Source organism: Neolamprologus multifasciatus, chromosome 7 (assembly GCF_963576455.1).
Source record: "Neolamprologus multifasciatus chromosome 7, fNeoMul1.2, whole genome shotgun sequence".
Classification (NCBI taxonomy): Eukaryota; Metazoa; Chordata; class Actinopteri; order Cichliformes; family Cichlidae; genus Neolamprologus; species Neolamprologus multifasciatus.
In genome coordinates this window covers 54,736,352-54,757,001 of record NC_140445.1, presented here as the reverse complement: position 1 = coordinate 54,757,001, position 20,650 = coordinate 54,736,352, and the positions used below count along the sequence as shown (strand labels likewise).

The 20,650-nt window shown below is 42.5% G+C and overlaps 1 protein-coding gene across 2 annotated transcripts in view; it reads left to right on the top strand.

Moving 5' to 3' along the window:
- Positions 1–20,633, top strand: part of roraa (RAR-related orphan receptor A, paralog a) — a 187,084-nt gene extending 166,451 nt beyond the window's left edge. For both annotated transcript variants that reach the window (XM_085167801.1, XM_085167802.1), the window contains 9 exons: positions 5,611–5,696; positions 7,306–7,447; positions 9,366–9,761; positions 10,396–10,517; positions 10,623–10,755; positions 11,740–11,847; positions 12,823–12,933; positions 13,129–13,241; positions 13,641–20,633. In XM_085167801.1, coding sequence (XP_085023927.1) covers positions 5,611–5,696; positions 7,306–7,447; positions 9,366–9,761; positions 10,396–10,517; positions 10,623–10,755; positions 11,740–11,847; positions 12,823–12,933; positions 13,129–13,241; positions 13,641–13,805 — 1,376 coding nt within the window. In that variant the 3' untranslated portion in view covers positions 13,806–20,633. The remainder of the gene's footprint in view (positions 1–5,610; positions 5,697–7,305; positions 7,448–9,365; positions 9,762–10,395; positions 10,518–10,622; positions 10,756–11,739; positions 11,848–12,822; positions 12,934–13,128; positions 13,242–13,640) is intronic.
- Positions 20,634–20,650: the final 17 nt, after the last annotated feature.

The following is a 20,650-nucleotide window of genomic DNA, read 5'->3' as shown; positions in this document are numbered from 1 at the left end:
TCATAGAGGGTGTCAGAATGCACTTCAATAAAACAGTCAAGTAAATACAGGCAGATACATGAAGAGAGAAGCACTGCTGTGTTGTACAGGCATCTGGAGTTGGGCAGTGTTAAATATTAATAGGCCTCACACACACACACACACACACACACACACACACACACACACACACACACACACACACAAACAAACACAGAGATGTATGCTTGAGTTCATCCAAAAAGCAGCCCAGGGCAATGGTCCAGACCTGAGCTTTGCTAAAGTCACTGCACTTCTATGAAGGAATAATAGGGAAGGGCTTAAAGAGCCCCCTCTTTTTTTCTTTTTTTGAAACTGGAATAGGTCTTCAGATATAGCTGGTCTCTAGTGAAGTGGGATCACAGCTTAGGCAGCTAAATGATTGGGGGGAATTAGCAAAACTCAGCATAAAGACATCAAAATGTGTCAATTATGTCCTTCCTCACGCTAATCCCTTTGGTCCAAATATTTTTGATGACTTGTGTATATTTATAGGTTGAATAGAAGCTGTTTCACAGTGATGATATAGAGTTTAGGTCTGCAGGTTTGTGGGTTGTTTTTGTGTATGTGTGTGTGCTGCCGACCAGTAAATGCCATTAGAACAGCACTATGGTAATATGCCAACTGCCTCCGATCCCTAAACAAATAACACATTTATACTATTCTGCCTGTGTTCCGTGCCATGACTGTCCTTTGCCGCTGACATTCAAATAACCTTTCTTCTGCTGCATAAATGGGAATAAAAAAGTATTGTATTGTGTGACTTCACATGACAGCCGAGCCCTGGCAGATAAAAAGAGGCAGAATTCTGATTCCATCTCTTGTTAGGCTGTCGCCGCTCTACAGCTCGATCTGACTGTTACGGGAATCTGTTCAGAGAAGACTCTGTTTATCAACCGACAGCTGATCTCCATTTCCAAATGGGAAGTTCATGTAAGGAAAATAAATAGACGCATAATGATGGAGGAACATTGCTTAGTGCGCATTTGCCAGACAGTTCAGTGCCTCTGGTGTTTGCGCGTTGACCGCGTTTGAAGGCTCTGTAAGAAAATGTGCTTTGTATAACTGTCTTGGGAGCCGATATCCCCATAAGCTTTTGTTTTGTTTTGTTGCTAAATATTTTAGAAAGATAATATATTAGCACAGTTCGTTATGTGTGGGAGAGAATTTGCTAATCTGCTCATAATGCTGTGCCCTGTCCAGTTCCTTACATAATCTCTGACATGAGCCCGCTGGCTTGCGTCACTCTGTCATTGACAGCTGTCAGCACAACACGGCTGTCACACATAGAGAAGCCAATGTTTGGGGTTTTTTTTTTTTTGTTTTTTGTTGGGTTTTTCCCCCAGAGTGGTGTACATTGTAAATGAGCCCCCCCAAAAAAACAAAAAAATATATTTTATTCCCGTACGGAGCAGCGTAGAAGCTTTGGTTTCAAACCTAATTTATTCTACACATCTATCACATGAAGGCTATGGGAAAATGATTTAATGGTCCAATCGAGTAATGGGTTAAGCTCTCAGCATTATGATGGTGGCCTGGGCATGGGTCTGTAATGTAAGGGATAATCTTAATCCGTCAACGTTATGTCAGTAGTCCAAGGGTTCAGTGGGAACAGCCGGGAGATTTTGACTAGTAGTGATTTTCCATGTTGACACAAGCCTGTAGGATTTTCAGTTGCTCTACGGGTTGTTTTTTTATCTGCATGCTACAGTGAATAATATGGAGAGAGAAAAACGAGGAATTACCTGAATTAATGGTTTGTTTACATCTGACAAGAATACTGTCTATATCTGATACTAGGGCTGTTCGATATAACGATATATATCGGATGACGATATAAAATCGTGTGATTTATATCGTTGTCAGGACGATAAATGTCTTATATCGGGATATGAGATTTTGGTCATATTGCACAGCCCTATCTGATACCATGAGCAGGTCATCTCAGTGCACACTTACTTGTTCTTTTCATCAGCAGTCATTTTATTCTTCACCTTGATAGAATCTTGCGCATCATTCCTTACATCTTTAATTTAAATTTGCATCACGCAGGCGAATGTGTTTTTATCTGCTAATAGCTGCTTACTCAGTGGTTAGGCAGCGAGTAAGCAGCCTCGGTAAACTGTTAGCGTGGACTTTGTAAATTGTTATGAGCGGTCAGAGTTGAATGATCGTTTCCTGGTCCTTGTTAATGTGTGCTGAAGTTTTAATAAAGGGGCCGATGATCTCAGGGCTGTGAAGAAGACAGTGAAGGGCACCGAGTGAGCATACGGAGGCCTCACTGCCCCATTGTACATGTGCTCTGAGTGACACGTCATCCTCTCAAAAGGCCTGCCAGTGTTGTGAATCAGTGTCCTTGAACTGCTCAGACACAGACAGACAAAGAACAAGCTTTAACATTCTGTTTCACTGTCTGCTCTCTTTGCCATGCCTATCACCCGAGCCCACCCGCACCTCGCTGCAAATGCTGTATACAGTCCTGAGACGCTGTACGACCCTCATGGTCTTATCCGTGATAAGATTGTGTTGTGGTGTGATTCAAAACGTAATCTTGGCATCTCAGCAGGTGTCTCTGAAGTGTCCTGCGTGCAGAGGCCATCTCACAGTGCTGTGAGGAGCAGCAGGCTGCTGGGATGGACTTTAGCATGACTGCCTGTCTAACTGTGCCTGGCTTTGATGTCGTAAACAGAGCAGACAGGGCTGGCTGACAGGGAAGTGGCAGGCAGGCAGGCAGGCAGGCAGGCAGGCAGGCGCGGTGAATGGGATCAGTGGCACTGCACTGGTCAAGCTCAAGCGAGCCAGCAGCTGCCTGTTTCACACCAAGAGGCAGTTAACACCGCAGCTCATGTCAATAGATATTGACTGCCAGATTGGGAGTGCTTATAAGTGTAGGCCTTTCTGTTTGATTGGGTCCCCTCTGTGAATTCAGTTCAAATCATCCTCAGTTGTCTGAAGTGTGGCTTAGGGGCCTCATGACCAGTCACTCAAAGGGGCAAATATTGACTGATGATTTAGGTGACTTCATGGTGTATTTGATCTCCATTGTGCCATTGCTCATTTCTTCTCCTTGACCCCTTTCTTTACGAAAAGCAGCTCAGCCTAGCGTGGAAATAACTATATGTCCGAAGTGATGTCTTTTCTCCTACAAGAAGCTATGGAGCCTGTCTCAGCTGGTCCAGAGACAAACCCTTTTTATTGTTGAGTGCACTGAACATCTAGGGGCTTGTGCAGCGGTGGAGGGAGAAGAGTGTTAGCTAGTGAGACTGTGTGCACTCAGGGCCTTCATGCTGCAGATAGGGCTATGTGAGGCATGCTTGTGTGAATGTATGCCCTGCCTAGCCTGGCACCCCTGTGTCTATACTCCCACTGCTTTCACCTGATGTGGCACAGCCTCTGTCAGGCCTGAGTGAGCGCCCAGCCAGCTCCGCTTCTTCAGGAGAGATGAAGGCATCTCACAGCTATGCTGTGGGGGTGGGGGAAGCTAGCAGCAGCCTAAGCCTGAAGCTATCAGAGGCTGGAGCTCAGAGCCAAAAGCCTGTGGGCTGGATAGGGTGGGTGGAAGCTTGGCTTAACTTGGCAAGACAACCATAGCTACAGCCCTGCACTGCCACCCAATGGCTGGGGCCTGCCGCTACAACCTTTAGTTCGTCATAACCGCAGCTAGTCATAATTACAGCACGCTTCAGTTGTTGTGAGTGCATGTCAGAACAAATTATGTAAGTAATGAGGCTGAAAATGCTAAAGGAGTCGAAACACACTGCACTGCTAATGCTCATGCGGGGAGAACACAAAAACAAACAATAGAGTGCACTCATACAGAGATAGACCTAAATGAAATAACAAGTAACTGTGCACAGTAAGGGGAAGATTAATTATGAATTAACCCTCTCAGTTAGGTTGTCAAAGCCCGCCTCCTGCCTGGATTTCACTCTAATCCGGGCCGATGAGGTGCAGTGCCCTCTATTGTATGTGAGAATCGCAAATCACAGGAGGTGTTGTCTGGAGGAGAATTAATTGTGCATGTTCCACCACTCCCTTTTGTTCATTTTGCTAAAATGTAGGCTAATTCCAAGTAAACATGGCTGGTCTTGTTGACTCCAGCAGTGCGAGGAGAACAGACAGATTCCTGAATGAATAGAGTGTGGCTCCCGGGTTAGTGGATTAGAGTCTGTGTGTTAAGGGCCTCTCCCGGGCATGCCTCCGGGACAAGGACATTATCCACATGACACATTATAGGCTCGTAGGCAGCTGATTAAAATGGGCAGGGATCTCTGGATTGAACCCCACAAAAGTACTTTTGATGTGATCAAACTAGTTTAAAGAGGCTGGTTGTTAAGGTGTTGAAGGGGATATTTAAAGCTCCTTGTCTTTAAAAGAGACCTGAGGCATTGTAGTAGACAGTTAGGCCTTGTTAGAGGGGTAAGGCTGATGTAATACTTTGACACTGTGAACGTGCCACTATATTTTAAAATATTATAATTTCTATTTCATCCCTGCAAGACAAATCATAATATTCCTCCGCTAATTGGTATAGACTTGTGCTGCAACAACTCATTGCACCGTGATTGGCTGGCTCCAGGTTGGTTAGTTAAAAAAAAAAAATCCCAAAAACCATTAGATTGTGAGAAAATATCCTGCGGTGATCTTTCCTCGATTTAGATCAGATAGTGGCGTTTGTCTGGCGCTGTAGTGCCCTGTTGGGATGGCGGGACTGAGATGCTAGAGATGTGGAGGAGGGCTTTGAGATAGAGATCTCTGGAGTGGGGTGGGGGTGGAGGTGGAGAGGGATGGTAGCATCAGTGGCTGCAGTGATAAAGCTGAAAGCAGTGGGACGAGCTGGGAGTTCTGTGTCTCTGATGTCTGTGTGTTCTGTCTGTTCTGCTGCGTTGCCCTGTGGTCGGCTCCTGAGGAGAAGGCCAGCGATGGATGAGGCCTGTCCCCTCGTTGCTTTTGTCCTCTTAAGGCGGGTGAATCACAGGCCTGTCAACAGCACAACACCACAGCCAAACCGCAACTGACCCCTTTTTCTGTAGCGTATACAGAGGTGCACATGCAGTCGCTGCCACAGCTCCCTGCAGCACAGCGGGCACATTATGATTCTTTGTGGCCACGGTGGATTTACTCCTGGGTTTTTTAAGGTTCTGAAATATATACGAGGCTTCATGAAGTCAAGCTTTCCAGCGAGGAAAACATCTCCTCGTGTGGCTCAATGAGTCATTGTCGTAATACAAGGCCAATATTAGTGCTCCTGTAGTACATTAAGGATTATGGGTAACTTTTCTTCTAGAGGTTGTGTTTAGGATCCAAAATGACACTCTGTTTACATTGCTGCTTGTGAGGAGTTAAAATGGCCTCCTTGCTTACACACAGACACACACACACACACACATACATTACAAATCGGTAAATATTCAGCTAATGCTCTGTGGAAGTGAAGATTCAAAAGCGATCGGATGAGATGTTTTTAGAAGCACAGTGCTCTTTCATGTACCGACATGGATCCATGGTGAGGGTGTTGTACGGTGACTTGTGACAGCAACGTTTTTATTTATTTATTTTTCTTCTTCTCTCGTTTCCTTTTCTTCTCCGCAGCTCAAATCGAAATAATTCCCTGCAAGATCTGTGGAGACAAATCATCAGGCATCCATTACGGCGTGATAACATGTGAAGGCTGTAAGGTAAGCATCAAGAGACCGAACCCGTTTGTGCCAAGGGAGGTAGTGTGCCTGCGTGCACGCAAAGGGACAGAAGAGCTCAAAGAGGAAAGACTGGGAACGCCGGGGAAGTGCCGAAAGTTGCTTGCGAGGAAAAAATACACTTGAAAATGTTGCTGAAGTTTTGCGACGATTTGGAGAGGGACTGCAAAGCAAAGACACGCGGAGTATGATCATTAAAGTGGTCAAGCACCGCAGAGGACATCACAGAAAACCACAATTAGTAGGACAAAGTCATTCCTCTGCCTTGCTTTGCCTTTCCCTCCCAGGGACGTGTCTTTTGCTGTTTTTGCTTTTGCTGCAGCCTGCTCTTCTTGAAATAAAATGATCAAAAGCACAGTGCTTTGAATTATAGCAGATTGTTGGCTGTTTGCTACAGTGTGTTGCTTCTATTGAAGCCACCTTTTGTACTGTTTCAAATGCACCAACCATTCACAGTGAGAGGAATTTTGTGCTTAGAGTGTATTCTTGTCCCCATGCTTGTCACCAGGCACATCATTAGCATTCCTCAGCCAGCCTGCACCTTTGCTGTTTGCTCCTGGTTATATATGTGCACGTGTGTGTGTGTGTGTGCGTGTGTGTGTGTGTGTGTGTGTGAAGGAGAGAGAGGCAGACAAGAGAGGGACAGAGAGAGTTTCCTTTCCTGCACTCTTCTCCCTCACATAGGAGCTTGCAGGGACAAAACACTAAAGAATAAACTGCTGAAATCTATCTTTAATGACTGCTAATTAGTCCAGGCAGAGAGGCCTTTAATGATATGTGCGAGTACAAAAGTTTGGACCATAAATCATAGCATTATTAAAGAGTGCTGCTTGTCACTGGCAGTTTTAGTCGGTTTCCATAATGGCTTCTATTATAAAGCAACTTGGCAGCTGTCAGCTGTTTTCTTGTAATTAAACAGCCAATGAGCAGCTAATTAAGACATATGTGTATGGAGCAGTAGAGTGGGGCATGTTAATGATGTGCTGGAATCAATTCATTAAGTCAAAGGATGAGGAATCCGGTCGGTGTGCATTCACAATCCTTTAACACCGCGCATGCCAGTGCTGCGTTAATCAACACTAATAACCATCCACTGTTATCATTCCTACCCAAACACAACACCCTCATGCTGTACTCACGGTTGAAATGCAGCACTCCTGAGATACTACAGTAGAAAATATAGTCACGGTAGTATTGTTATGTATCAATTTCATATTAATAATTAAAAAAACACCACTTGGAAACAATGAAAATGAGTAATATTTTAAGCACAGTGGTAAGCAGATCACTTTTTACAGAGCACCTTTTAACCTTACTGGTTCTATAAAGCATTTTACAGTGTTTGTTATTCACGCGCACACATCTGAAGCAACTTGGAGTTCAGTGACTTTTGCAAGGAAGCTTCAGCATATCGAGGACTTTAGCGATTGAACCCATATAATTAGCAGACAAACCTCTCTACAACCTGAGCTACGGCTATGCTATTGACATGGGGCATGAATTGATCATTCGAGATGAAAACACGACTTCACTCACACAAGTTTTTCCAGTAACCCGAGCTGTTTCTTTGCCCGTCCTCTGTTTAATGCAGGGCTTTTTCAGGAGGAGTCAGCAGAGCAATGCAGCTTACTCCTGTCCCCGTCAGAAGAACTGCTTGATCGACCGCACAAGCCGCAACCGCTGCCAGCACTGCCGGCTGCAGAAGTGCCTGGCAGTGGGCATGTCACGAGATGGTAAGTCCTCTATGGAAGAGGAGAGGCAAGTGGGTGGATTTAGCAGGGTGGCATGGCGAGTGGTGAGATGTGAAGAGCCCCCGGTTCAGGCTCCTGTGTGGGCAAAGGTGTGCTCCGCTAAACCGCCTTTGGATCGATGCTTCAGAGAAGCTGTTGGACACTGACCTCCCCGTAAAGGGAGCAAAAAGAGCTTCCTTGTGGCAGTGAAAATATCAAACTTACTGAGAAGCAGCTCTAATTTACATTATCAAGTCAGTCTATATCTTTTAGCAGCTGTGTATTTGAATCTCGCTGGAGAGACAAAGAAAATCTGTAGGAATGAGATGAGATAATGTCGTTATTCTCAAAGGGGTACAACAGACATTTCCAAAGGAATTCTTGGCACGAGAACATGTTAAGCTGTCAGTCTGTGTTCATTCTCTGCCAGTAGTAGGTGAGCACTATGTCTGTGGGCCTAATTTGTTGCTGTGATAGAAACTAGGTTTGATGAAATACAAGGTTGTTAGAGGTTGTCATTAGTCCTGCTGCAGCTGAGATGCAGTAATGGGATCACACAGGTGGGGGTGTGTGCAGAGGGGCTCCTGCTGTGCCAGGCTGGTCCAAACTAGACTGGGCTTAAGAGATTCTAAGAGTCGAAACACACTGCACTGCACTGTTTTCACAGACAAGTGAAAACTTGAACGGAGTACAAGCGAAGAGACTGGTACAACTTCATAGACACACATGCACACTTATTAAATTAACACAGAAGTGCATTAGCACCGTGTGCGCAGCTATCCAGTATACATTATTACATGCACGTATGAAGACACACTCGTGTATAAACACACACTCTGGACAGTAGAAGGTGACTCTTACCTTCACTGAACACACCAGAGCCCATCTGCCCGAACTCTCCTCTGCTGTTCCACTCACTTTCCACTGTGCATACACACACACATACACACACTGTGACCGGCTGACTTATTGCCAGGCCCCCAGAACGCCGGCCAAGAAGTCTAATTCACAGCACCAATGTTTAGTCTGGAAACCTTAAGGTGGGAGGCAGACACTTGGGCTGTTTGATTGTCTGATAAGCTTTTCTGGTTCCTTTCCACCTTTACCTCTGCGTTTGTGAAGCTTTTCATAATAATCTCTAAATCAATATAATTAATGCTGATCCCCCCACTAGATAAAAATACGTTGTAAGTGAATGGGAATAACCCGTGGCTAAAATATATGGTGTGCTGCTTTCTGATAGTAAAGCACAGTTTATAGATGAAGGGTAATTAAATTGCCTAAGACTTTAATTTCTTCCCAAAAAATTCCCAAACGTGTGAGAAAACTCAGTCTGTGCAATTCCACTGTATTTCCTAGAGACGAGTGTCAGTATACTTAAAGATGAGGCAAAAGAGAATGGCATATAATTTAAAATCTTTTACTGGGTTTGAAAAAAATAATAGTATCAAGTGTTTTCTCCTAGATGGACTGCTTTGGGGAAGTGTTGAAATGAATGCGAGTTTTCTTCAGCTTGAGTGTAGGCAAGCTTTTGCCTGACACAGCATCCATATGGTGAAACCGAGAGCACAGGAGAGGGGAGAAAGTGGCTCGACTGTAAATTACAGCAAATCAAAACAGTACAAATCAGATCAAAACTGGTAAATAACTAACAATATATTTATTTCATGATTTAATTGGTTACTTTAATGTAAGGCATTTGGGGGAGAGTGCTTTGATAAAACACTGATTCTCAAAAAACTGTGATAATCCATGTACGCCCAACCCGCTAGTAAAACTAGTAGTGGTTCACAATCACTTGACTGTGAATAATTAAATTTAGTAAATTTATTTTACTTGATGCAAAGATCCTTCATAGAAAGTGCCACCAATTCTGAGTGTTTTGTTAGCTCTCACACTTGTCTTGTCCTGCTAATTACAGCAGTGAAGTTTGGTCGGATGTCAAAGAAGCAGCGAGACAGCCTATACGCTGAGGTCCAGAAGCACCGGCTGCAGCAGCAGCAACGTGACCACCAACAACAACCTGGGGAGGCGGAGCCGCTCACACCTAGCTACGGCCTCTCTGCCAGTGGCCTCACGGAGCTTCACGATGACCTCAGCGGCTACATGGATGGTCATACTCCTGATGGCAGCAAACCAGACTCAGCTGTCAGCAGCTTCTACCTGGACATTCAGCCATCTCCTGACCAGTCAGGCCTGGACATCAACGGCATCAAGCCGGAGCCCATCTGCGACTTTGCCCCAGGCTCTGGCTTCTTCCCCTACTGCTCCTTCACCAATGGAGAAACCTCCCCCACCGTGTCCATGGCTGAACTAGGTAAGGAGCAGCAGCGAGAGAGAGGGCGAGGCAAAAGGAGACAGCAAAATGAAGGAGAGGGGGGGAACAACTCAACCGTGGGGCAAACGACACAAAGGTTGCTTAAAATAGCAGGAGGTTGGAGACTCATCTCCAACACTCATTAAAAGAGCCTCTTTTTTGTAATTAGTTTCCATTAATTAGGGCCAATCAGGATCCAGCAGGGCAGGCGTCTGGGGAAATCATTTTTTTAGGCTCCCCTGTGCCTAGGAACTCCTTTTAACAGATGTGTTTTCAAAACCATTTAAATTCTTATACTCAATATTTCTCTCAGAGAAAATGTGACCTTTGTTTCAGTGAGTAACGTGGCACCCCTCCTCCTTTCCATGCATTTGTGTCATAACTAGATTGGCTTTCCCTCAACCTTAAGCTATGAGCTTCCTGCAGGCAGTAAAAGGAAATGTCAACAAGCCTTTTCCCAGTCAAAAAAAGCCCACGCGTATCCGCCTCTCCTCCTTCATGAAGGCTCAGTAAATAAATCTTCTTTTCCTGTGGCATATTTCATCAGTGAGGTCTTCACTTTCACATAGCCTTGTGAGAAACATTCGAATCTCAACTGTGATCTTGCGGGTTTGTGACTGTGCTTGCGTTTCAGAACACCTGGCCCAGAACATTTCTAAGTCACACATGGAGACATGTCAGTATCTGAGAGAGGAGCTGCAGCAGATGACCTGGCAGGCTTTCCTGCAAGAGGAGGTGGAGAGCTACCAGAACAAGGTATCTTTACCACCGCTGTGCCTTTCTGGGTCTCCACAGCAGTTACAGTAATCAGAATCATTGTTTTAAAGTAGATAACCCATTCTCTGTCCTATCTGTTCTTAGCCCCGGGAAGTCATGTGGCAGCTGTGCGCTATCAAAATAACAGAGGCCATTCAGTATGTGGTGGAGTTTGCCAAGCGCATCGACGGCTTCATGGAGCTGTGTCAGAACGATCAGATAGTGCTGCTGAAAGCAGGTATGACAGCTTGTCAACATGGCCTGTTGCCGTCAAACTCACCCACCACTACCAGCCCCTCCACCCCTCTCCTCTGGCATTGTCACAAGGGCGTAGCTGACCTGACTGCACAAAGCCCTCTTCTTCACACGCACAGACAGTGTCACAGAGAGGAGACCCCACCCCGCCTGCTTTCCCTCACCGTCTCTGTCTCTCCCCGTTTGCCTCCGTTCATTACATACATAACAAAGGCAGACACAGCATTAGATAAGTCATGTGTTCCCGAGCTCAGATAATGCCTATCATGCCTGCCGCCATTTCTCTCTCCTTTTCTCAAGCACCAGCGATGTCTGTTTAAACTTCTCTTAAGAGGATACACTCACAGAATTGTGTATATATAACCCTGCTATGGCTCTTTGCACACAGTCACCTATATTTATAGACAAATACAGACACACATCTACCTCACATCCAGCAAACAAACAGCTCTCCCGGGTCCTTCCCTGGGTGTTTCTTTACATTAGCACAGCCCGTACGAATAACGAAATACAGAGCGAGATCCCTTGTCAGACATGACATTTTAAAACAGTAGCATCTCCCTTGGAGGCAATAATGGCTTCAGTTACATTTCCTTGATCCTCTTATCCACTCCCACAGAGTGGTGCAAATTATACAACACAATAAACACCTATCTATCTAAATAAAGGTTGAATGAATAAGCACTGTCACCAATGAATGGAGTACAATTTTTTATCAGGCACGTCATTATGGAAGAATAGCCTTCTGTCGATGATGTTTTCATCTGCAGAGGCTTTTTTTTCCCCTTCACTCTGACAGCAGGCTTCTTTATTTCAAAGTGGTTGTGTTAGTCATATTGTAGAAGATTAGCACAAAGCTAAATCATGTGTTTTGCATGCCTGACTGATGTGTAACTGTTGGGATAAAGAAAAAAAAAAGAAATAACAAAGCTCAGATTCAGCATCTTATTCCTGTCTGTCTCCACAGGCTCTTTGGAAGTTGTGTTTGTCAGAATGTGCCGTGCCTTTGACACGCAAAACAACACAGTCTATTTTGATGGAAAATATGCTGGACCTGATGTGTTCAAGTCATTAGGTAAGTGGAGTGTGTGTGTGTGTGCACTCATGCATTTGAATGACTGTGCATGTGTGTATTTTTGTGCTGCTGTGTTTGTGTGAGTGTGTTTAGTTGTTTTTTTTTTTGTTTTTTTTACAGTGTATTACTCCTTCCTTTGTTGTAACAGCCAAAATTAGAGTCTGCTGTTCTGTTCTGCACAATGCTGAACGCCTCGAAGCAAACACTCATCCCTTCCTCACCTGGCATTGCTGTCTTTTCGGCGGTTATTTATGGTAGAACAGAGATCTTAGTGAGGCTCTGCTGCATATGGCTCCTGTAACTGTGGAATAAATAAAGCCAGACGGAGTGTCTTTAGGGAGAGTGCTATCAAAACTATCATTGATAGCCTGACATAAAACATCTCAGGCGAAAGCAAATAGAATTTGTGTCAGACTGCCGTATTACTGCTAAGATGTCCCGCCGTGGATTTTTCCAGCTACCTTTTGACAAAAAAAAAATGGAAATGCATCCCATAGTGGCTGAAAAAGTGGAGAATTCTGTTTCTCATTGTGAGTTTGTATTCACTATCACTGTGTTTGTATACGAGTGAGCATGTGTGTGTGTGTACTATACCAGTGTCCTATGAATTCTGTGCCGAGAGGTCCACAGTGGGGGAGGCAGAGTGATGGGCTTCCCGAGCTGCCGTGGCATCCGCCTGTCTCTCTCTATCTCCGATAATTGATTTAACTAAAAGCCTCAATAGTGACCTCATTTTGGCTTGCATAACGCCACCCAACTGCCAAAAGTGACTCGTCTGGGAGGCAAAACTCAGTAAAAGCATTGCCTGTTCTGCTTAAGACGCTCCCATGTGCTGTCAGCACGCCGCTCTTTTTCATTTCTCCCCCTTTCCTCTCCCCTCCCCGTGTGCCTCTCTCCCAATAAAGATCAAGAGTGAATGTTGTTCTTTGGTCTTCCTTATCCTAAGCCCCCTCTCTCTGTCCTTTGCTGCGGCAGGCTGTGACGACTTGATCAGCTCCGTCTTCGAGTTTGGGAAAAACTTGTGTTCTATGCACCTGTCTGAGGATGAGATCGCCCTGTTCTCCGCCTTTGTGTTGATGTCTGCTGGTAGGTGTCATTCACGGTGCAAAGAGAGGGGGAAAAGAAGGCAAACATACGTTCACCACAATAATGAACACACTGTTGCAGTCCTATTTTTTTTTCCTGATAATTAAAATCTTGCATTGCAAGAATCGTGTTTGGCTTTGAAGAGCCCCGCATGTGTTTTACAGCCACATAAAGATGTGACTATTTTCCTTCCAGACCGGTCCTGGCTGCAGGAGAAGGTGAAGGTGGAAAAACTCCAGCAGAAGATCCAGCTGGCCCTCCAGCACGTCCTGCAGAAGAACCACAGAGAGGACGGTATACTTACAAAGGTACAGTGCATACAGAACACACTTCATCCGTTATCCCCGAAAGCTGGAATTCCCTGCTGTTGTAGCAATTTAATCTTACACTGCTTAGGATCTTTATCCACTGGCCTTGAAACATTTTTAACCCCAGTAGATTAAATGAACCCAGATTTCGGAGGAAACATTCATAATGTGACATGAAATACCTCTTTTATCAGTATGTGCTTTGTTATCAGCTACACCGGCTCCTTAATATAAAGTGTCAAGTTTTCTTTGTGCCTGAGCGCTTGTCTCAATATTTACAAGTCTGTTTGCCCCTGTGTGAGACGGAATACACTGTAGGGAGGAATGTTTTTCACTACCATTGCTCCATGTCCTTGCCTCCCTGTGAATCTAAACAGCCTGTCTCCTCTCTCTCCACAGTTGATATGCAAAGTGTCGACACTGCGGGCGCTGTGCAGTAGGCATACAGAGAAGCTTACAGCTTTCAAAGCAATATACCCAGACATTGTGCGTGCCCACTTCCCCCCGTTATACAAGGAGCTGTTTGGATCAGACTTTGAGCAGTCCATGCCCGTTGACGGGTAGCAACCCTGCCAGGTGCCAGTGTGCCCACCGTAGGGGAATGTGGAGGAGAAATCTGAGACACTTTACTGGTGCCCTGCACACACCAGAGCGGACAGATGGCACGCTGTTCAACTTCTTCTTTTACATTGGAGGGTAGGGCTTGGGGAGTTGATTGTCAAGGTTTACCATATTGAATCTAGTTCTCTTTGTAAGAATTGTGGGACCCGACACCCCACGGGACATGAAGAGGAGATAGGAACAAATCATTTCTGTTTGGTTGAACTTGACCCTCTTATGCGCTTTTCTAACCCAATTCTCTTCATTCGTCGTTGTTTTCACTTGATTAACTGCATCACCCCCTATCATTCTCCCCCTTTTTTTTTTTTATCTGCACACCTGGCTTCTAATCATTATGAACAATTAATGAGACACCTTTGAAGAAAAAGAAAAGAAAAGCTGAAGACCTCTTCATTTAGAGGATGACCACATCAGTATTATTTCCCAGATTACACTCCCGTAACAGTTGTGCTTTCTTCCCATGGTCAAACCTGTCACCTTTTTACGCAGAAAAAGTGACAACAACAACAACAACAACAAAAAAAAAAGATAAACGCGCACACTTTGGTCAAGTTCAGCCTCTTTTCTCTTGTGCTCAAGCCGTATCGTTTGGGATGACGCAGTGCTTGGGATGAAAACTCACGGCGACTTCGAAGGAGGTTCCATTGGCATGGCGTTGCAATCGGCACCTCTCTGTGGACAATCGTTTAAAAGAGAGAGAAAAAAAAAAAGAAACCTAGAATTCTGGTAATTCTAATGAAAACGCAATGATTTAAGTTGTCAAAGACTCCATCCACCATTGTTGCATAGTGAAACCATGTAAGGCCATCTGCTATTAATCCTTCTCTGGACAGGTGCCCTGGAGAAGCACAGGGCGCCAATACAATGAAAAGGGTCCATTCCACCTGTTTTATAATGTACTACAGGGTATATGGTCATAAGTACTTACTATACAGAAAAAAGTAATGTTTATAGAATCTATTTTAAATAACATGTATGATATTAGTAGTTAGACCATTCTTAATTGTTGAATTGATAAGGCACTTTTATTTACACCGTTCTTTAATTTAAGACTTGTATATTTACCTAGTGATGTGTTGCATGTGCACAAGAAATACAAGTTGAATCATGGATACAGAGGTTAGTCCCGGGAGCTGCAGATGTTACTGGTCTACTGGAAGCGTACGGGATGTCTGTTAGGGTGGCTGGCGTGGCTGCCGGTTGGCGAACAAAAGAGGCGTGGATGAGAAGGCAGGTTAAAGATACTCCGTCGCTTGTTTTCGCAACAACTGCCAGTGCGACGCCTGTCAAAATGTAGCTGTGATACTCCTCTGAGGGGAGCATGCACAAACATAAAAAATAATACAAAAAAACAAAACAAAACAACCTCGCGGTGATGTTTTGTTTTTGTTGTGAACAGATCTGGATTTCATGGCATCTGTTTCAAGTTTTTGAAAATACAAGAAAACTGAGGTGTGCTCGGGTGACAGATTTTGGGGATTTTTTTTTTTTTTTACTAAACATTTGCTTCTCATTGTACTGTGAAAATCTGTACATTTTTCTTTAAGGCTATAAATCAACTCAAATAGCCATGTGGTTGGACTGGGAAACTCACATGCAGTCTCTAATCCAATTGTTCCATCTAGTGGAAGATAAAGATACAGCAAGCGAGTTGACAGCCTAATGGCAAGAGACCCCGAGGTCTAACCTAAAAAGCACATTTACGAGCCTCAGTAAGAACATTTTCAGCGTCTTTATCTGCCTTCTCACCGCAGTCTCAGCCCGGCAACGCCACGACAGGACACAGAAGAAACAGTGAAGGGAAAGTGAATATTCAAAGCCTTGTCTGGTTGTAAAGCTTCTATTTTTGTAACTTGTTTTGGTTAATAAACTCACGAAAGAGAACGAGGGAGAGAAAAAGATGTCAGGTAGCACTTAACTATATCCCTGCAATAATTAGACTAGCCGTTGTTCGTATGATTAGGGGAGAAGCATAAAAATGGTAGGACAAGTGCTATTTTCAGAATGCTTTGTTGTTGTGCTTCTGTTTTTGTTGAGTGTGTCTTTTTTGTCAGTGTGGTAGTAAAGTGGTAGAAAAAAGAAAAAAAAACAAACAACCCTGGATGTGCCAAACAATAGTCGTTGCTTCCGCTTTTCCAGTCTACTCGTCTATAATGTAGAATGGATTCCTAAGACATTCCAGCAATCTCAGTAGCGGCTTTTAGAAAAATCGTTAAGAACAAAAAAAAAAAAAATACTAGAAAAAAATGATATCCCTTTAGAAACCCGACAAAGCATGTTAACACATCTGTCACCAGTCTGTCTGTAACATTGAATCCAGTTGTTTTGTTTGTTTGTTTGTTGTTGTTTTCCTTTTGTTTGCACACTATCATTCCTCTACCGTGCAATTTGCGCGAGGCGTTAATGCCTTGCGCTGTCACCCCTCAGGGAAGAGTTTCTTCTGTGCTTTTCTGTTTGAATTCATTAGATTTATAGTTTAGTAGATATTTTTTTCTTTCTATCGTTCGTTCTTTTTTTTTTTCAGGGACGTTCCATGAGAAGTGGTTGAAAATTCCAATTTGAAAATTCATCACAGAGTTGTTCAGAATTTCACATTATTGGTGTCCTTAAAGGGCCTCCAGCCAAGTCAATTAATGAAAACAAATCTTCTTTGTAAAAGAAAAACCCATCAAACCCCATCGCATTTACAAAGTGTAGTTTTTCAGTACACGGCATATTTCTTTCACGCACACAAAATAATTTTAAAAAAAATCTGTTTTGGTTTAAAACGGTGTCATCAGGGTCTTTATGAATAATAACCCTCTTTGTTAGGAAACCAAATATTCTTATGCAATACTAAATCTGTTGTGTTTTGGGTTGTTAGTAAATATGCTGTACCTAAGTAATAATATCTGTTAACGATCCAATGCTATTTTGGATATGCACAAGCCCTGTACGACTAGAAAACCTCAGTCTCAAAGCAAAAGAAACCCAGTCTGGAACACTGCTAGACAATCCAGTGTTGAGAGGCCCGGCGGCCCGGCAAGAGCAGCAAAAAGGATTAGGTGCGAACGCTCAGGGAGGTAACAGGTAGACCGAAGAAACGGCTCGCTTTCCTCTGGAGTCGTGGAGCATTTCATTAATTTTTTTTTTGTTTTTTTTTGGTGAATTTATGAGATTTTTTGAAAACCTCTCAAAAGCACTCAAATGATGAGAGGAGCTTGGCTGAACTTTTTCTATTTTATTTTTAATTATTGTTTTTTTTTGGCGTAGCACACTGAACTTTTTGTCAGAAAATAATGAGAAAATTGAGATTTGGCTGATTCTTTGTCAATTCTTTTCATTTTGTTTGTTTGTTTCTTGAAGATTATTATTTCTTCTTCGAACGTTATGTGATCACGTAAACAATATTCTGTCAAACATGGTCAGCCTAAGGTCTACCACTAAAAAGGGGTTCTTATCTCGTAAAATGTGCTGTTTTGTTTTTCATTTTAGTCGAGTAGCTGGTAATGTGCTCTACAATGTATAACAAGCAATATGCATTGTGTTATAATTACGGGTCTCTACAGTGCAGCCATCATCCTTTTTCAATTGACTTTATTCATACAGTTGATTTTTGTTTACTCTTTTTCTGAACAAAAAGAAGTAATAAAGCCCCGTCACTCTATTTTTTAATCTTCTTAAGGTTCCGATAGAGGGAAGATTGCAGGAAACGGTCACCAAACACACAGATGCTTGTGTATAACTATAAACTACGCCTTTACACGGGCCTGAAAAGTGATGTCTTTCTGTATATTCTCATTCGAGATATCCCACTTTAAGCGAGGGATCGATGCTACTTGTGCTATTCAATCAGTGTATAGTATACAGTAAAATGTGCTGGTCCTTTTGTCTCTGCTCTGTTGTATGTAAAAAGCAATAGTGTGTGTGTGTGTGTGTGTCTGTCTGTTCTCACAGTATGTGAATATTTAAAAAAAAAAAACCCAGACAAGGCTTTAATAATTACAGAGGAACAGGGTCATGTGGATGAAGAGGTTTTGATCTTTTATTTATTTATTTTTTTTTACATTTTCTAACAAAAAAGAAGCAAAGGTTTTGAGGAATGCTGAGCTCGATCCATCCATAATAGTTGTAGATTTTAAAAAGCATGACATAACGCCATCGACAATTCACAGGTCTCAAAAGAAAAAAAAATTCGCTATCAGTTTGTTGGTCCAAGCCTAAATTGAAATGAACCGAGCCAAAATGTGCACTGTAGATTGCGTCTTCGACCGTAAATTGTGAAGACCGGCGTTATGTCACGCTCGAGGTTGCCGGTGTGTCGCCCAGAATTGTGAGTCAGTCGTCGCATTTTAACAAAACCCATTTTCCAAAGCACAGGTGATAAGACTTTATGATTAAAGTTACGTTTAAGAATATAGTTTAAAAATAACGAGACAAAACAATGAAAAGCAACTTTTAGCCATAATCGAATGTCAAGCAATAATATATGTCTGTGTATTATTTTTCATTCTTTTGTGCATAATAAGTCTTTGAACATCTGCATGTAAATACACCTCTTATTTATCGCCATTGGGTTCGGTTTTATTTTTGTGTTGATTTTGTGGATGTTTTCTCTCTTTTTTTATGTTTCATCTGTACATTTGACCAGTTCTGTTCCCAGGTGGAGAACTAAGAACTTGACACGGCCTGTGTGCTGTATATCTTATTTTCTCACTCTCTCTCCCTCATTCTCTGCTGTTTATTCACCATATTTAATATTATTATTGATCACATGTATAAAGGTAGCTTTGTAACTTCTGTCTGTATAGGGTAAGAGGAAAATACTGCTACTAAGGCCTACCCAGTGAAAAAAAAAAATTTATCTGTTTATCAATGACATCATATTGTACGATAACTCTGTTTCTACTTTGCTTCCCTCCTTTAGGATTAGTTTGATAGTGATAGGGCGTGCTGACATTTATTTTGTGTTGCCCTGATGTGTGGTGCTAGGTAAGTTAATTTTGTGAACCAAGTATTGATTCCTAAGCCAGGCCGCCCTATTAGTTCATTGATTTCATTGCATATTAATGTATTATTGATATTAGGACTCAACAAATAATGATAATAATGATAATGATAATGATAATAATGAAAATGAAAATGATAGTGGTAAAATTACCCAGCCAGTACCTGTATCAGTGTGCTAGACTTGGGATAAGGCACTTATTTCCTTCTGACTTATAGCAAAGCTAGTATCTGCGAATTAACAAGCTTATTAAGGTCGCTTTTCTGGTTTGTGGAAGAATTATAATATTCAAACTGAAACAGCAGTATTGGATTTTTTTGTCCTTTTTCCTTTGTGTGATTGTAAAGAAAAAAACACTCACTGAGGCTAGTTAGTTTGTCAGGTTTTAAGATACTATTTACCTCCCCGTGTCTGCATTGTTCTTCACCTGACGCAGGGAAGTGGTGCTTGGATTTTATTTTACAGAGCCTCGGTGTATGCTTTTGTTATTCCCCATTTTAAGACTATCCTGATCCTGAAGCAGCGGTTTCTCCAGAACCAATGGCACAAGCCTTTTTGCACCACACTGAAGTGTTAAAATGTACACGAGAGGATTGCCATTTGAAGACAAAGTTGACCTTTTTTCTTTTCTCTCGACTCTGTAGCAAATATCAGTAAGAATATGCTTGCAATAATACACGACGTATCACACTGAGTGCCTCTCGGTGTAACAAAATGCATACATGGTTTTGATTGTCCTTTTTCGTTGTTGTTTTTGTGGTTTTTCCAGATGTGTACTGAAGTGACAATGTATTTTGTACATGAGGGGGAATTGTCGCTCGCTCATGCTTAAAATGTTTGGGTTTGTTTTTTTGCTTTTTTTCAAACTCTCTCTCTTCATGTGTTGTTAATTCTTTTTCGCGTGGGTTGTTGTTGAAGGGTTCCGATGTGTAGATGGTCTGTTTAGAGTGTACACGTCACCCCTCGCGTCGTTTCGGAAACATAACTGGGAACGTCGCTTCTTGTTGGTCGACAAATGCTCGCGGACGATATTACAGAAGTGTTCTCCTGCACATTGTTTTGATTTTTCTGGTCGAGCAAAAAAAAAAAAAAGAACTAAACAAACAAAAAATACCTAACAGAAAGTCCACATTTCTTCATTTTCTGTTAGTGTTAAATCTTCTTTTTATTTCACTGAGGATGGAAGATTTACTAATGCATTGTATATTAAGTATTTGTATGTGTTTGTAAAACAGACATACGATACATCTGGATTTCTTTAATGTTCTGTGTTCAATGTGCCCTCGGTCTGTTGGGGTAATTTAACATGAAAATGGGGTGGGTGCGTGGGGGAGGGTGGAGCAAGGGTGGCTTCTGTTTTTTTTTTCCACGCAAAAGCAGTACAAATTACGGAAAAAGCCGAAACTAGTGTGTGGTTGTCACAAATTTCTAAGTCACATGTTTGCTACTGATGTAAAATGGGGACAGATGATCATGTACCTTTTTATCCAGCTCTTTTGAACTCTCTTTAGCAGGTAGTCTATTCACAAACGTAGTTTTGCTCCTTCTTGTCTGATTCTTAAATATGAAAATAAGTATTTTGATTCATTTTGTAAATACGGCTGTAAAGAAAAATAAGAAATTTAATGTTGTCTTTTAAATACTTTTCATTCTAATATGAATGTTGTTATATTGTACTTAGAAACTGTACCTTTAATATTACCTTTATTAAAAGTGCATTGGACACATCGATTTTAGATGTGCTTTATGTGCTGTTATCCCATAATAAAATTTACCGCTTGTAATGGGCTCTGTTTTTTCC